The 15,639-nt window shown below is 37.9% G+C and overlaps 1 protein-coding gene across 1 annotated transcript in view; it reads left to right on the plus strand.

The window, feature by feature from the left end:
- The window catches only part of ADCY2 (adenylate cyclase 2), a 225,914-nt gene that overhangs the window by 140,505 nt on the left and 69,770 nt on the right, over nucleotides 1–15,639 (plus strand). Inside the window, exons 5-9 of the mRNA XM_086468986.1 lie at nucleotides 5,707–5,855; nucleotides 7,026–7,137; nucleotides 8,201–8,328; nucleotides 14,839–14,997; nucleotides 15,363–15,495. Coding sequence (XP_086325112.1) covers nucleotides 5,707–5,855; nucleotides 7,026–7,137; nucleotides 8,201–8,328; nucleotides 14,839–14,997; nucleotides 15,363–15,495 — 681 coding nt within the window. The remainder of the gene's footprint in view (nucleotides 1–5,706; nucleotides 5,856–7,025; nucleotides 7,138–8,200; nucleotides 8,329–14,838; nucleotides 14,998–15,362; nucleotides 15,496–15,639) is intronic.

The raw sequence follows: 15,639 nt of genomic DNA on the forward strand, positions 1-15,639 counted from the left end.
GTAACTGGAAATTGTCAGTGAAGATGTTCAATGAATTGGCATGTGTGTCCTGTTCTGCAAGAACCAGTTCTCAACCTTTATGCTATTATGTATTTTTTATTAATGATCTAGGAGATACATGAAGACAATCACAGACAATCATTTATTGCAGAAAAGACATACTATTCTGATAGTGAGGAATATGGAATACTTTACGAACTATATTCATCAAGACTGTCTGGAAAGTCGTCTTTCTAAAAGCGAAGAGTATGGGTCATAGCTAGAAAATTGGAAGGCTGCAACTTTGAAAAAGATTTTGGAACCGTAGCAGACAGGGAATTCCAGAGATGTTGCAGTAGAAAGTTGCACACTGTAAGTCATGAACATATTGAGGGCAATAAGGGAGGAGGGTATGTGTGTGTCTGTTTGTTTACTGGAGCACAATGTTAGGATTTGTGTCAAATGAGCTTTCTAAAAAATGTTTGAAGGTTGTTGAGGATTTAGAGGAGAGAGTGTAAAAAATACATACGAGCAGGAGATTTATGGAGGTAAGTCTGTTTACCTGATCAAAAAGAAAATTAAGTTATCTGATCAGTGTTTACAGGGAAAAGATTGCGGATATTAATCTTGAGCTGAGAAAGATATAATAGGACCAAGACTTCAAAGTAAGAAGTACAGAACACATTTTTAACAGTTTTTAACAGTTCAGCTGATTAAGCACTATAACAGATAGCTCAGGAGTTGATGAATTCTCCATCTCTTAATGTCTCTGCAATCAAGATTGAATACCTACCTTGGTGTGTATGAGTAAAATGCAATTTATTGGTCTCAGTAGAAGTAATAAGGTTGGTGGACGTTACTAACATAGGCTAAATTTAAGCGGATAATAGTGCCTAATTTTTAAAAACCATCTCCCCTCCCAGTTAGGAGTCCAAGTTAGCTTTAAGAAAAAACAATTTACAGGTGTTTATCCTAGTAGGTGTATTTAAGAGCATGTGCATGACATCTGGGTAAACGGTACCACGATTTGCCAAACAAGTACCCTGTTGTTCACCATCTCTATCAGCCACATGGATGATTCACCACTGTGTGATCAGGAATCACAAGATTCCTTTTTTGTCGGTTATTTCTTGATACATTTCAAGGGTAGCTGAAAATTTTATTTTTTCCATGTTTATTTGTAAACTTTGTTGTGAAGCTGGATGCATGTGTAGGCAAATTGCTTCTAGAGCCCTTGCTGCTGCCTTATTGACCTGGTTTGTCAAACTTGCTAAATAGATGACATATGCCACAGGAACATGAAACAAAACTCAACCCACAGAAAAGTAGAATTCAATATTCAGTGCCCTAAATGACATTGTAAGGGACAAAAAATATCCCTGTAGAATGCCTGTATAATCCTTTATCGATCTACATATATGTAGTTTTTCTGAAGTCGTCTTCAACATCAGAAGCTCAACAGTGAAGAGGGACGTTTCTTTTAGTAAGACTAAAATTTGGACCTGCAGTTCGCTCTACAGACCACAGAGAGAGAGAGAGAGACTTGCCCCCTACAGGAAATTGGTATTAGATTCTATGAATTCCCTTGAAGGACAGTTTTTCTCCATTGAGAGTAAGCCACTTAAGCTAATTTTAATGTAGTGAGCCCTATCAGAATACCCATGTTTCTCTGTGATGACATTCTATTCTCTGTATTATTCAAGATATCAGACTAGATGGAAGAATATTTGGCCTTTAAATCCATAAATTTTTAGACTTATTTATGCTTTGGTAAAGAGTTGATTGTTATGTAGTCTTGTACAAATGAGCGAATCAGAATTGGTAGTTTACATAACAAAACAGGAATGCACAATAAATAAAGCATTATTGCCTCAGGCCAAGAAGTTTGATTTGTGAAATATGCACTTAAGAAAACATACTGTAGCAGGCATTTGAAGATATTTTGCTTACTTACTGCATAAAAACAGCACGACCTCCATTGTGCAACATACTGCAAATGCAATTGCCACCTTGCAAAAACCAACACAGTGCTATGATCTTTAGCTGAGATATGCTAACTTACTCTAGCCAAACAAACATGTAGAGTTTATCAAGCTTCAGGGGAGTGATGAGTAACTGGGAATGACTGCTGAAGTCATCTGTATAATTCAGGGAAAATTCTGACAAGGAAATCAGCTTGGATGTGAGAGTCTGAGAGAACAGAAACTCAAGTAACAGTTTGACAGATAACACTGAAAATCCTCAGATAGAGAATCCAGGGAAGGTAACTACTTGCTAGCCACCTACTGGGGTCCAGATGGACTTGTTCAAAGAAGATAGGAGTACTTATCCCTACAGTATTGAAAGACACTATAATGTTGTGTTCAGTATGGATTGTGTACTGTCTTTTAGCTCTAGGACTTAAAGATCTTGGGTACAAGTGATTTGAGTGATGAGGGGGAAGCATAGGGCCAGAGAACACAGATGGTCAGGAAATAGTCTTCTGTGCATGAATCACATGTGCTGTCTGTAAGGTCATGTTGGTAATAATTCAGGGATAGACATTTGTGAGGGGATTTTCATTACTGCCATAGCACAGCACTTTCTCCTTCACCATAAGTGGGTGCTGTTATTGTCAGTCTGAAAACTTCTAGATGCTGCATCTTGACCTGCATTCAGAATTAATTTGACTTTTTTCTTACAGACTGTAGCTCTGAGACTGACTTCTCTGTCTACTTCTGTCTTCAGTAAGCCCACATCCCTGGCTAAACTATAGCAGTTCTTCTTTCACCCAGTGACCCCATCCCCAGCTGAGAAGGAGAATTGGGAAAAGGAAAGGAGACCCATGGGTTGAAATGAAAACAAATTTCATGAAACAGCAAAACCAATGTCAATACTAATGACAATATAAAATATATGAAGTTATACTTAGCCCAGTGAATGTGTGTCAGTCACAATAAACTGGAGAGCAGTTCTCAGGGGCAGAACAATGAGCAAACCCCTCCAAGGATGAAAACTGTCAAATTTGGCTAGCTGACCAGCCCAGCCATGGTCTTCATAAATATTTGAGATTGAGCTTCTTTCACAATTGCCTTTCAGTGAAAGAAACCAAAATTAACAACCTGCATGAAACATAATATGTGACTTGATAACACATATTATCAGACAAGTGGTAACTTCAGGATTGAAGTGTGAGCACTCGCAGCCTGTGTGATGGAGAGGGTGGCTGGAGCATTTAGGTGTAGCTGGGCATGACAGTGTGCTTCACCAGTTGCAGTTCTCTAAAGCCACCTCTGGTTGTAACGTTCTCTTCTGCACAATGGAAATGGAAGGAAAACATTCTTTGGAGGGAAGTTCTGGTGTGGTGAACAGCTTCACCAGGATGTTTAAGCAGAATGGAATAGTGGTCTGGCCTGGAAAGAAAAAAGGGTAAATATCCTGTCTCTCCTGCTGTTCCCTACAGAATTAAGGCATTCTGATTTCCATTTCCTCTTATGATTCTTTAGCTTGTAGTTGACTTCACATTGCTTCCTATGAAAACTTTTTCTATTGCTTTTTCTATTGCTTTCTTGAAAACTTTTGTGCTTTTCTCTTTGACCTTTTGCCAGCCTCTCTGGGTTTCAAAAGCATAAGCAGTAACCTGGACATTGAGCGTCTGCCGCACTGCGTGTCTGGAATCATAACAGAGTCATAAGAAGAAAGTGAACTAGGTTGCGTTTACCAGCCATGGTACAACAGGAGCACAGTGGTGTAAAATTTCAGCTAAGAGCACCCACCTCTGATAAATATTTAATGATAATTATTGACAAGTGCTGACCCATCCTGTACATCACAAAACAGCAACCTTTCTGTTAGATAAAGAGCAGTAAGCTTTCATTATGGAAAAAAAATCCACTGGTTTTCCAGGCATTTTTTCTAAGTTAGCAAAATACTTCCACCAAGGACCAGTGGATTACATTAAAAATGAAAATACATAAGCCTCTTGGATGTGTGCTTGCTAAAATGCCTAAACATACTAAATTAATCTTGCATTTAAGAAATAAAGCCACATTAACACTTTGATGAAAAGTCAATTGGATGTATTCTTCTCAGTTACAATGTGTCAAATCTGAGATCCTTTCTGGAGGAAAACAGTACGTTTTTTATTTTATTCTTGCCTCCTGTAGTCAGGCTAGGCACAGGTGTGCTTTACCTTGAATATTTACTTCATGGCTCAATTTACTGTTTATGTGATATGCCTTAGTATGCAAAATAAAGAGCAGTCCATATGTATGTGAATCAAAATTATTTTTACATCTCACCAAATTTAAAAAAAAAAAAAGAAGGAAAAAGGTTAGTTCGATATTACTTAGTAACAAAGCCAGATTCTGTCTATAATTTGATTGACTGAAATAGTTTTTTTACAAATGGTGTGCAGGATCAGTTTCATAGGGCCTCATGTAAGTTAGTGCTATGCTTACAGGTACACAAATATTATGAGGATTGAGAAGTCTTCCTTATCCGTGACAGAGCTAGATAGCCAAGGTAGCTGTAAGTGTCAGAGTCTATAGCCCTGTTACTGCCATGCTCTACTCAAGGTCATTAGACCTGAGCAGGAATAATTATCCCAGGCAAAGCATTGCATTGATGGTTACACTTCTTCTGGTACCTTCATGAATAGAACTGCAAACTCTGCAAAAATACACGTTGTGAACCGAAGGGAATACATCACTGTGAGTGACACCCGCAGACCACACATGTTTTGAGGTGGTCACCTTTTCTGGCATAGCTGTTTCTCTTTCTGACACTGTCATGGGCTTTTATAGCTGCCTTCCCCTTTCTCACTGGTTCAAGGTGCTAGTTTTTGTTCTTAGCTGGAATTAGCCTCTCCACTCTGCCTACGAGAAAATGGGGAAATTCCTGTTCAGTTTTGAGGTGGAGTATGATCAAAGGAGGAAGGCGGTGTTTGGGGTTTTTTTTCAAAGTTCTAGCTATTCCCTTGTTGATCCGGTTTTCCAGAGACATAGGAACTTGATGAAAAGCTGTCACAGGTAAAATGGGTGGAACTAAAATTTACTGATGTAAGAGAGCTTCGCAAGGAGAAGAGCATGAGTATAATACCAGCGAAAGATAAAGAAAAATATGTAGGGTTTTTAAAAAAATATCTGATTTCCTTTTAGGTTAATATTTTCAAAAAAACTTTAGATTATCAAATGCCATGTTAAAGTAAAGGGAGACTCAGTATCAAAATACTCTGCAAAAGTCTGACATTTTCAATATGTTCTGTGTCCTGATTTTATCTTTGCATTTTCAGTTTAACAACTGCTAAAAATATGACTGAACATTTAAAATACATTTTTAAAAATGATTTAGCATACTCTTGTCTGAATTGGACTGCATGTCCCTGAAGTTCTCTGAACAGTCCTTCCAGCTCTTGCTTTATTTGCTAATTTTTATTTCCTGCATCCTACTCAGATATTGAATAGATTACTGTACGTAACTTTTTCAGACATTAAGTTTAGCTTAAGCTTTCTGTAATATACACAAAACCTTGAAGAAGTTAGGTATTACTTGGAAATGTGTGTATATCTCTGTCAAGTTCTTCAAGGAACTGATTCATTTTGGAGGCCATACCAGGGAAATGCCTGAGTGCAAGCCTCATTAAAATGTTCCAAGGTACTGATAATAGCATATGCCTTGCACAGGATTGCTTCCATGCTAATTTCATTGTCCTTAAAGAAATTGTAGATATTTTGTTTTAAATTTTAGGAGCGTCTTCTACTCTCTTTACTGCCTGCTCACATTGCCATGGAAATGAAAGCAGAGATCATTCAGAGGTTACAAGGTCCCAAGGCAGGCCAGCTGGAAAACACCAACAACTTCCACAATTTGTATGTCAAACGGCACACCAATGTAAGGTATTGTACAGTAATAAAATGTATCAACAACATTCAGAAAAAATTTGAAAAGGAAGTGTTACGGCAGCATTTTAGAAAATAATCGTTTTAATGTGTTTTTCAAAAAGCTTATGTTTAGTATCTGTTAATTTGATCAAATGCTAACAATTCCATGTTCCAGAAGAGCAACAAAGGTAATAATACAAAGGAGTTGTTTAGAAAAAGCCATGCATTAACAGGCTTTCTTCATAATGTCTTAATTTTTCAGGTTAAAGTACCAAATCAAAATTGTAATTTGTGTCAGTTGTATTATTCTGAATTTGCAATTTTCTTAACTGGAGCAATTTCTCAGGTTTTATATAATGTAAATAGAAGCAGCTGTGTCACATGTACATTTTACATAGTACCTGAGATAAAATATTCTGCTAACAAATCTAATTATTTATTAATTATAAAGTTCTAGAAGTTAGAAAATAATTCACCATTTATTTCAGGTATTCTTTCATCTTTACAGGTTGTTTTGCCTTTTTTTTTGAGTGGACAAGTTACTTTGAATGACATTCTTAGAAATTACTCTTTTTAAGCAAGTATTGCAGGACTTTTGAGGAAGTTCATGTTCACTTGCAAGCACAAATACTTTTTCCTTAGCCTGATTCTATGAATTGGTGAATAGAAGCATAGTGTATGGATTGAATATCTTAGCATTCAAGCTTGGACTTATTGGTCTGAATTACAAGTAAACAAAGACTTCCTTGCCGCATATCACTGACAGGTATATCTAGACAGAAAATGTCTACAATGATAAAAAGTTATTAAACAATTTCTGATAATAAACATGTTTATTGAAATAATTGCCATTATTATACTGCAAATTTGCGAGTAGGAAAAAGGTTTCTATTTTTTGAATACACTGTAACAAATATAGGTATAGAGTGCCTATGAATACCTATAAATATAGGTATAGCTGTAAAGGTAATACCTATAAAGGTAAATATAGGTATATATTACCTATAAATGTAGTGCCTATAAAGTTAAATGTAGTTTTACCTCTAAATATATTTATTGCTCTACATTTAGCAGCGGCTTTTCTGTGAAGTCCAGGATGCCTGCTGCCAGGTTTTGCTGTTGATTAATAAATCTGAGTTCTGCAGAAGGGAACTGTGACCAAGTTTCTGTTCATTTCTGTTGTAGTATCTTGTATGCTGATATTGTGGGATTCACTCGCCTGGCCAGTGACTGCTCGCCAGGGGAATTGGTGCACATGCTAAATGAGCTGTTCGGAAAGTTTGATCAGATTGCAAAGGTGGGTTTCTACTGGGCTGCTACTCTTAGTTTAAATAAGAAAGTAATCCTTAAAATATGTGTTCTTCACAGGGATGCTTCTGCCTTCAGGTTTCCGAGGTTTTGGCAGGAAGATTAGACTTGAAACATATGAAGAAAAAATCTGGCTCTGGTCTGAGTGCAATAGTGTGTTTCTGCCAGTGTGACAATCTTTGAAACCCAAGATAGCTCTCTCTAAAAGGACCAATAGAGACAACTCATGGAGCCTGATAAAGCTTAATGGCAGATGATAGCTCTTTAAATAGATTTATTTTTACAATAGCAAGAGTTAAGATACTCAAGATAGAAAACTGATACAGTCAGTTTTCTCATCTCTGAAAAAGCATTTAAGAGACTGGAGAGACAATATTGATCGAAGCAGTTTTAATTACTGACCACAGCCTCTTGATTACTCAAGAAAAGATTCAAATACAATCAGAAGATTTTCTTCCATTTATTTAGCTGTCATTTCTATAAAAATTACATCAAACTTCATGCTGTGTATGAAGGTGAAATCAGAAACACTAAAATAGATATAACTCTTCTGTGTCTTTTATTAGTTTAAAAACTATTGTCCAGTATTGGTTAAAAAAAAAAAGAAAATCTTTACATTGCCTTAGAGTACAAAAGATAGAAGTAAGGTTATGATTGCTAGTTTCCCGAAGTATTGCTTAGTGCATCTTCAAAGATGTAAATGTGGAAGGGTAGGTCTTTTGATTTCATATTTCAAACAAAAAGGCTTTATTTAGATTGTGTACGTGATACTTTGGCTCAGTTCTTTAATCTAAGGTGTGAACAACACTGCAGATAATATGCTTTGCAGTGAACTTCCTGATTTTGACCGTTAAGGAGCATAACAGATGGAGGAATCATCCGTACAAAACTCTCTGACAGCAGTTCTTTTTTAGCAAGTCAAATCCTTCTCTACTGAAACAAGCTTAAGTAGAATGATTGCTAATATCATTTAAGTCAGTCTTTGTTACAGTAACCCTTCATTTTTGTAATTCAAGTTGAAAGTTACCATCTCGCCTTGCTGTTTCCTGCAGGAAAATGAATGTATGAGAATTAAAATCTTGGGTGACTGCTATTACTGTGTTTCTGGACTACCTATATCTCTTCAAAATCATGCCAAGAATTGTGTGAAAATGGGACTGGACATGTGTGAAGCCATTAAGTAAGTGCTAAACTTTTTGTTAAATATTCAGCAGTAAAAATTCTGTCTCTTCTATCTGTAGCTGTGCTGCTGATTGAAACACGCTGACCTGCAGTAGTAACGTCCAGCATGGTATTCTTGATCTCAGCCTCAGCAAATAAATGTTTTAAGAAGTTGAGTTGTGCCAGGCTGCCTTGTCACTACACTATAAAGATGATTAAGGGTCTGGAGCATTGCTGATATGAGGAAAGGCTGAGACATCTCGGACTGTTCAACCTGGAGAAGAGAAAGCTGAGGGGGAAAAATCTTATCAATGCCTTCAAGTACCTGAAGGGAGAGTGCAAAAGCTATGGAGCCAGGCTCTTGAGTGGTGCCCAGTGACAGGACCAGAGGCAGTGGGCACAAGCTAAAACACAAGAGGTTCCCACTGAACATCAGGAAACACTTTATTCTCTGTGGAGGTGACTGAGCACTGGCACAGGTTGCCCAGGGAGGTTGTGGAGTTTCCAGCCTTGGAGATACTCAAAACTGAACTGGTAGAGCCCTAAGCAACCTGCTCTAGCTGGCCCTGTTTTGAGCAGGAGTTGGACTAGACAATCTCCAGGTGTCCCTTATGACCTCAACTATTTTGTGATTATGAGATGGTAAATATCCCAGTAGATATCACTTAGTACTTGGAAGTTTTGCTTTTGACAGGGTTGTAACGCTGCCACCCACCTGTTAGTCAAACCTCTCTGTGAGAGGCCAGAGCTCCTGGCTCCTGCTGAGTTTGGAGATCGGTGGCAGTCAGGAGCAGTTGCCTCTCCACAATTAAGATGCCTCAAGCCCTGAGCCTGAGGACTGCTATCAAGCATGTCTACCAAAGACATTTCTAACAGCTTACAGATTCCTGGGCTGAGAAGCCTACTCCTGTGCTGTTAAATAAGCAGTTAAATATGCCTGTCTTACTAGACCCCAGGTTTAGGTTTGGTTTCAACTTTTCTGTAATTAATTTTTTAGGTAAGTACCTTCTAAAAACACATTAAGGCACTATTGAGAATTCTGTGCTTATCAGCCATGTTTTGGATTTGTGGTTACTGTATTTGTCCCTTATTTCTTTCTCATAATCATTGTGTATGTTCTGTCTTTGACACAGAAAACAGAACAAGGTATTTGAGAATCTCAGTATGATTACTTTTGAAATAGCAGTTGTAATTTGTTTCAGGTAACTCAGGTAATAACAGGAGACTTGATATGGTTGTGAGAGGAAAAAGAAATATGGTGGTATCTGATGGGTTAACACTTGTAAGGCATCTGAGGTTACAGTTACAGGCATACTTGAGGAATCCTCTAGCTTATTACTAAAGAGTAGATGGGGAACCGGTTATAGGCAACTGCAGCAGTCCTGAAGATGATGGGGAAGTCTTGCAAAAGGGCAGCTTTACTCCCCCTCTCTCTTTACCTGACTGCTATCTGAACACTCAGTGCAAAATAGAAATAACTCCTTTGTAAGCTACCTGCCCTGGATGAGTTCTGCCACCAAAGCTAGACACATTTCAGTGTGATGGTACTTAAACTTTGGATGTCTGCACATCCTGCTGAAGGGTCTTAAACCTGCCTATGGAGAAACTTCAGCTCAGTATTGTAGTTTATTTGTTAAGCAAGGGCTGATTCTGTTAGCTTACTTAGAAAATATTTTGTGAGGAAAAGACAATTAAGAAACCTTCCACCTGCTTTTTTTTGGGGGGGGTTATTTGTTTGTTTGTTTTTGTTGTTGTTTTTTTTTAAACCAAAGTCAGGTAATTCATTGTCTGTAGTGCATACCTAAAGTTCTTCTTAGCTTTTAGGAGTTAAAATCATGTAATGGTTACTTATAGCAGTTACCGTTAATGGCACGAATATATTTTCTGTAGAAAAGCTGTTTCCTTTGACTCTGATTACAGTATATTTAGGTGATCTACACTTTGCAAAAATATATATCATGTGGAGGTCCAGATATCTGGTAGTCACCTGTGTGATTGATTTATTTATTTAAACAATTGGACTTTGTTTTTAAAATGTGGTATGCTCTTCTTTAAGTTTCAGTTCCAACGCTGATGTTTTTGCCCAAATCACATTTAACACTGTCCGGGTAGCAAAGTAAAAAATTAACTTCATCCTTGTGAGGTATATGTGTGGTGTGCACCTCATCATGAAATAGATAGTTATGCTGAACAGTGTGGTCTCAATGGTGAAATAACCAGGCATAAAAAAAGTGATTCCTCTAATTCTTAAATACTACCCTCATGAGTGTGCAGTTGTAGTCACAAGAGGGTTTCGGCTTTCGGTTGCCTGATCTTGTGATTCGATCCAGGGTAGTTACTGTATGGGTAGGTTGGTTAATGCAAATTTTGTTCTTTTCCTTTCAGGCTATTCATTGAAAAGGTATATATTTGTGGAAACCAGGATTTCGGTCTCCTTGCTTTAGGGATCTTTTGTAAACTAATGTCAGTACAGGAATCAGGTTGCTGTGTTTTCTAAAATGTTTTTTCTTCATCCAGATGTGGCTGTACTTTACATTGTTTCCAAAGGAATCTGTTTTTTTAAATGGTACTTGGAGTACTTCTCCTTAACAAGGACTGAAATCTACAGATTTGGTTGTTTCCTCAATTGCTTTCACAGAATGCTTTCTCTTTTTCATTTAGATATACTAGAACATTATTATAATTAAACCAATTGCTTCTCTAGTGTATTAGGAACTAAAGCTAACATCCCTTCAGTAGAGCAGTAAGTAAAAGAGTGTCTCTCCCTCCCTTGTTTGACTTTAAAATGTTGGGGTTTTTTCCCCAGCCTTTGAGTGAAAATGAGAGCTCACTGGTTTAGATTTCAGAAGATCTGTGTGCTGTGTGATAAATGTGAGTTAAAAGCGTTTGCACAGAGTTTCTGGTCAACCTGTTGCTTTTTTACTGAAGAGAAAAAAGAATAGCAGGTTACAGGCTGGTGGAAAAACAATGCTAAGCTCAAGCCATAAATTGCCCTTCACAAAGAACTGAAAGTATAATTTCACACATTAGAATTCAATGCTTTACTTGAGTTCAGAGAGTGATCTGTCAGTTCCTCAAGCTTTAGAACTTCCCAGTTTTCTTTGAAATAACTTTCTGCTCAAGCTGCTATCAAGTATGTTCATTGTTAATTCTGAATGATGAGGTCCTCCTTCATAAGAGCAGCCTTATAGACTAGAAAGTTATCTTCAGTTGCGTAGCACAGTCTGATCTGCCTTTATTACTGTAGTCAGAATCCACAACAATCCTGTAGACAGATGCCTGATTTATCACCGCCTGTTTACATCTCTGTAAGAAGTGAGGAATCTGTACCCTGTGTTTTCAAATGCTTTCAAAGTATTATGTCAGGTGTGTGATTGCTGCATCCTTGTGTTGAAGCATCTCCTGAAATACTCGTGTGGCCTGTAAAACTAGGAGTAGTAATACTCTTGCTGTTGGAAGTGTGTCCTCCATATATGTTTGACTCACTTTGTCTAAATTATTTTTTTCTCAGATAACGAGTTTTTGTTGTGTTCGGTCACTGAGCTGGAAACTGACCCCTTGATTCGTGAGATACTGAAATAGAGCGGTTTACTGTTTAGATGAACAGTTCTATATAGATTTTACCACCTGAATATGATTTCAGTTCTGATTCTCTTTGAAGCAAAAAGGAGGAATTATAACAAATTGTCAGGTTTTCTGTAGTACAAAGCCTTATTCAGTCTTGTTTCCTAATGATCTGTGGCTCCATTTTGAGCAATTCAGCCTCACTATGCTGTGGATCATTTCCATTTAAACATGTTAGTAGTCTCATTGATTAATTGCTTTGTTTCTCTGCTCTATGTTGGAACAAATCCAGTATGTCTCATAGTCTCCAACCTTCTTGCCCAGGAGTGGGATGTTCGCCTTATTAAGCCATAGATGCCAATGCTGCCTGTGATGTTGAAAGCTCGCCACCGTAACTGGGTGCCTTGAGGCTAGAGCTTATCTATTATTAAGGAAAAATATGTTGGTGTATGAATATAGGTGCTGTTTTCCTTCAGCCCAAACTCCACGCCCTTATCTGTCTGGTGACTTCCTAATTTACATGTTTCTCAGCCACAGATTCTCAAAGGCTGTCTTTGATTTCATAGCATGAAATGAGTTCCATTTCATAGGAAAGTGAAACTGTTGGATGAGGTAGTTTTACCAATTTGAAAGCTAGATACAAAATAAAATAATTTTTTTTAGGTATGATTTCATTCCTGCAGGTATGATCCAAAAAGGAACTGTGCTTCTAAAGCTGGCAATTTGCAGGGAACTAAGTGCTCAAGGCTCACTGAATGTGTTAAAGTGCGTAAGACAGGACTAGGTGAGTCTTTGATACATTAGTCCAGGATTACCGATCTCAGATAAACAGAGTAGACACTCTCCTAATGACCTGAACTCTTGCTTGTGTGGAGTAAAGTTGCTACAACTACCTGCAAGCTAACCATGCCTTCGGAAAACAGAATCCTTACAAACTCAAATTTCAGGCTGCAACAGGAATAATACAGTCTTGATGAGTATTTTGACTGCCCAGCCAGGATGGGCACACCAACTGTGGTGTGCAGAGGGAAACCGTAGAGACTGTGGGGGCAGAAAATGAAATAATCATGGGAAGTTTCAGATATACTTGTGTAGGTAAGGCAAATTTCCTATGGGGATGTGATAGGTTACATTTTTAGACACACTTAGTGCCTGCATCATCATAGCAATTGTTCAGGGAGCACAGGAGAGAAGTAGTAAACCCTAGTTTGGTCCAGAGTAACACTTCTAATTTAAAATCTTCTGTGGTTTCTTTAATTTGTGAGACAGAAGAGGCGATTCAGTTCTGGAACATACTCTACTTGCTCCCCTCCTTAGCTCTTGAGAGCTTATTATAAAGCAGGCTTTATGGCTTGCTCTCTAGAATATGTCAGGGCAGCCTTTCGACAAGCACTCCTAGAGGATAAATGTTCTTCTTCCACTTTGCCCAGTTTTGTAAAACACTTTTTTTTTTTTCCCCCAGAGTGTTAAGCTTGTGTCATATTCCTTGTGCAGAGCAAAGTGGTGTTTGTCATTTACTGACTGCTTACAAAGATCATTTACAAGCAGTTCCTTTTCAAGTGTGTCAGCTACAGGAGAGCAGTGTAAAATGGCAAAGTGAAAAGAGATATCAATAAATACTTGATAGAGACTGATGGAATTAAAAACTCCATTCTTCTTTTTAATAACTTCAAAACACAGTTTAACAAAATGCTTTCAGTCATGCTTCTGTTATTTTCATTTCTCAGAAAAAGAACACTTGAGAACTACTGCTTACACATAGGATTTACCATATCAGATTAAGCCTGTTAAGTTCTATGTTCCCTTTTGAAAAAAGGGAAACGGGCCAGTTTAATTCGGTACTTCAGAAGGTAGAGAGCTGATGATTCTCATCATTGAGACTGAAGTTGTTGCTAGAACTATGAACCTGACTCATATACAGGAGCCATATGGGTTTCTTACTCTACAGTCGTTCCTTCCATCAACACCCTGAATTCCCCCAAGATAAATGTATGTACATATTGCTTATTGCTGCTTGGGTTTTGGTCCACATGAGTTGGGGCTTAAACACATAAATCCAGTTAAGTTAGGCTCTTCCTGTTTCTTAGAACTGTATAAGCCTGTAGACGTCTGAATTAATTTTGTTACTCTATGTATTTCGTTAGTTAGCCATATGACATATGTCTGAAAATGTTCTGGTTGTTTGACTTCAGTCACCCACCTGTGATTCAGAAGAGCCTCTTCTGGAAAGATGTTATGTGTAGGGCTCCTCTGAGATTTGGGTTGGGGTGAACAGATACTTCAGCTCTGTCCAAAGTCACTGGAAAGGTCAAAGGTTTAGATGTGGTCTGGGCGGTGACGGTGGCTTCTCATTCTTTGTGTAACAGTCTAGTGGGTACAGCATTCACCTATATTCTCCACAGCCTGAATGGCACTGAGCCCGTAGAATATCCTGAGGTGCTGTGGTTTTCATCCTTCCTCTCACAGCAGAACCGTTTGCAAACAGGCATGCAAGAGCGATGGGACCTGAGAGAAGCCAGATATGAGAAGGTCTCCAACATAGATATTAGGGCCTTCAGATAGAAGAGCGCATAACAGTAGTTCCCAGTCTCCAAAATATGTTTGTTGGACTGTTGCTGCATTAAAAGCCATACCAAAGGCTGCCTGTAGAACAAAAATAACCCCTAGATTCTACCTTGAGACTGAACATTTCCACTACATAGTTCAGCCCTCTCAAATAATTTCAAATGAGAAAGAATCAAAGAAGCGACTTCAGACATGACTTTGAGAATTAATATTTACTGCAAATAGTTGCAGGTATATATAATAGTAAAGGTAATATATAAAAATAATCCTAGCATAAAAAGCATGGAGGCAGTGCTAAAAAGAAATAAATGTTATCACCATTGTTACGGCTAATGTGACTGGTAAAAGGAAACAAAGGCCCTATTATGTATATTAACACAGATTTTCTTCTCAACTACAGGAAAGTGAGGGACGCAACTGGAGTTGATATTAATATGCGCGTAGGAGTGCACTCTGGGAATGTGCTTTGTGGTGTTATTGGGCTACAAAAGTGGCAGTATGACGTGTGGTCACACGATGTTACTCTGGCAAATCACATGGAAGCTGGAGGAGTCCCAGGGTAAGAGGCTTCTCTGTTAACCTTTGAACACATGGATTTGTGTACCATGGAGGAATGCGTGGGTACCATGTCTTCAGCCATCAGCCTTTGTGGAGAAACCTGAACTAATTCTTAGTGCTGTCTTAAAAAATACCCAAATACAAGCACTCAGTATTTCCTGTGATTTAAAGAGTATTTTTTTGTGGATGGAAACCTTTAAATTTATGCCCATTACAACTTCTAAAAGTGAGATTAAAGGGACTGTAAATGAAGTAAGCAGCATATAAAAAGTATATCCAAAAGCTAGTAAAAAAAGTTGATCAGGTTCAAATTGTGCTTTTGATTGGTATTTGTGATTCTGTCATTCTTTTAAAATATAATTTCAGCCGAGTTCACATCACCTCAGTCACCCTGGCACATTTGAATGGAGCTTACAAAGTGGAAGATGGGGATGGAGATGTGAGGGACCCATATCTGAAAGAGCATAATGTTAAGACTTACTTTGTAATCAATCCTAAGGTTAGTAGTATTTTTATTTTGTGGCCAGTCATAGTTATTTTTGAGCAGGACCACTAATCTCATTATTGAATAATTCACTACCATACTGATCAGAGCTACTGCTGATGCCTACAAATACAACATGGTTGCATTGCAAATCTTTCC

The sequence above is a fragment of the Leptosomus discolor genome, chromosome 8 (genome assembly GCF_034619465.1).
Source record: "Leptosomus discolor isolate bLepDis1 chromosome 8, bLepDis1.hap2, whole genome shotgun sequence".
NCBI classification, from domain to species: domain Eukaryota; kingdom Metazoa; phylum Chordata; class Aves; order Leptosomiformes; family Leptosomidae; genus Leptosomus; species Leptosomus discolor.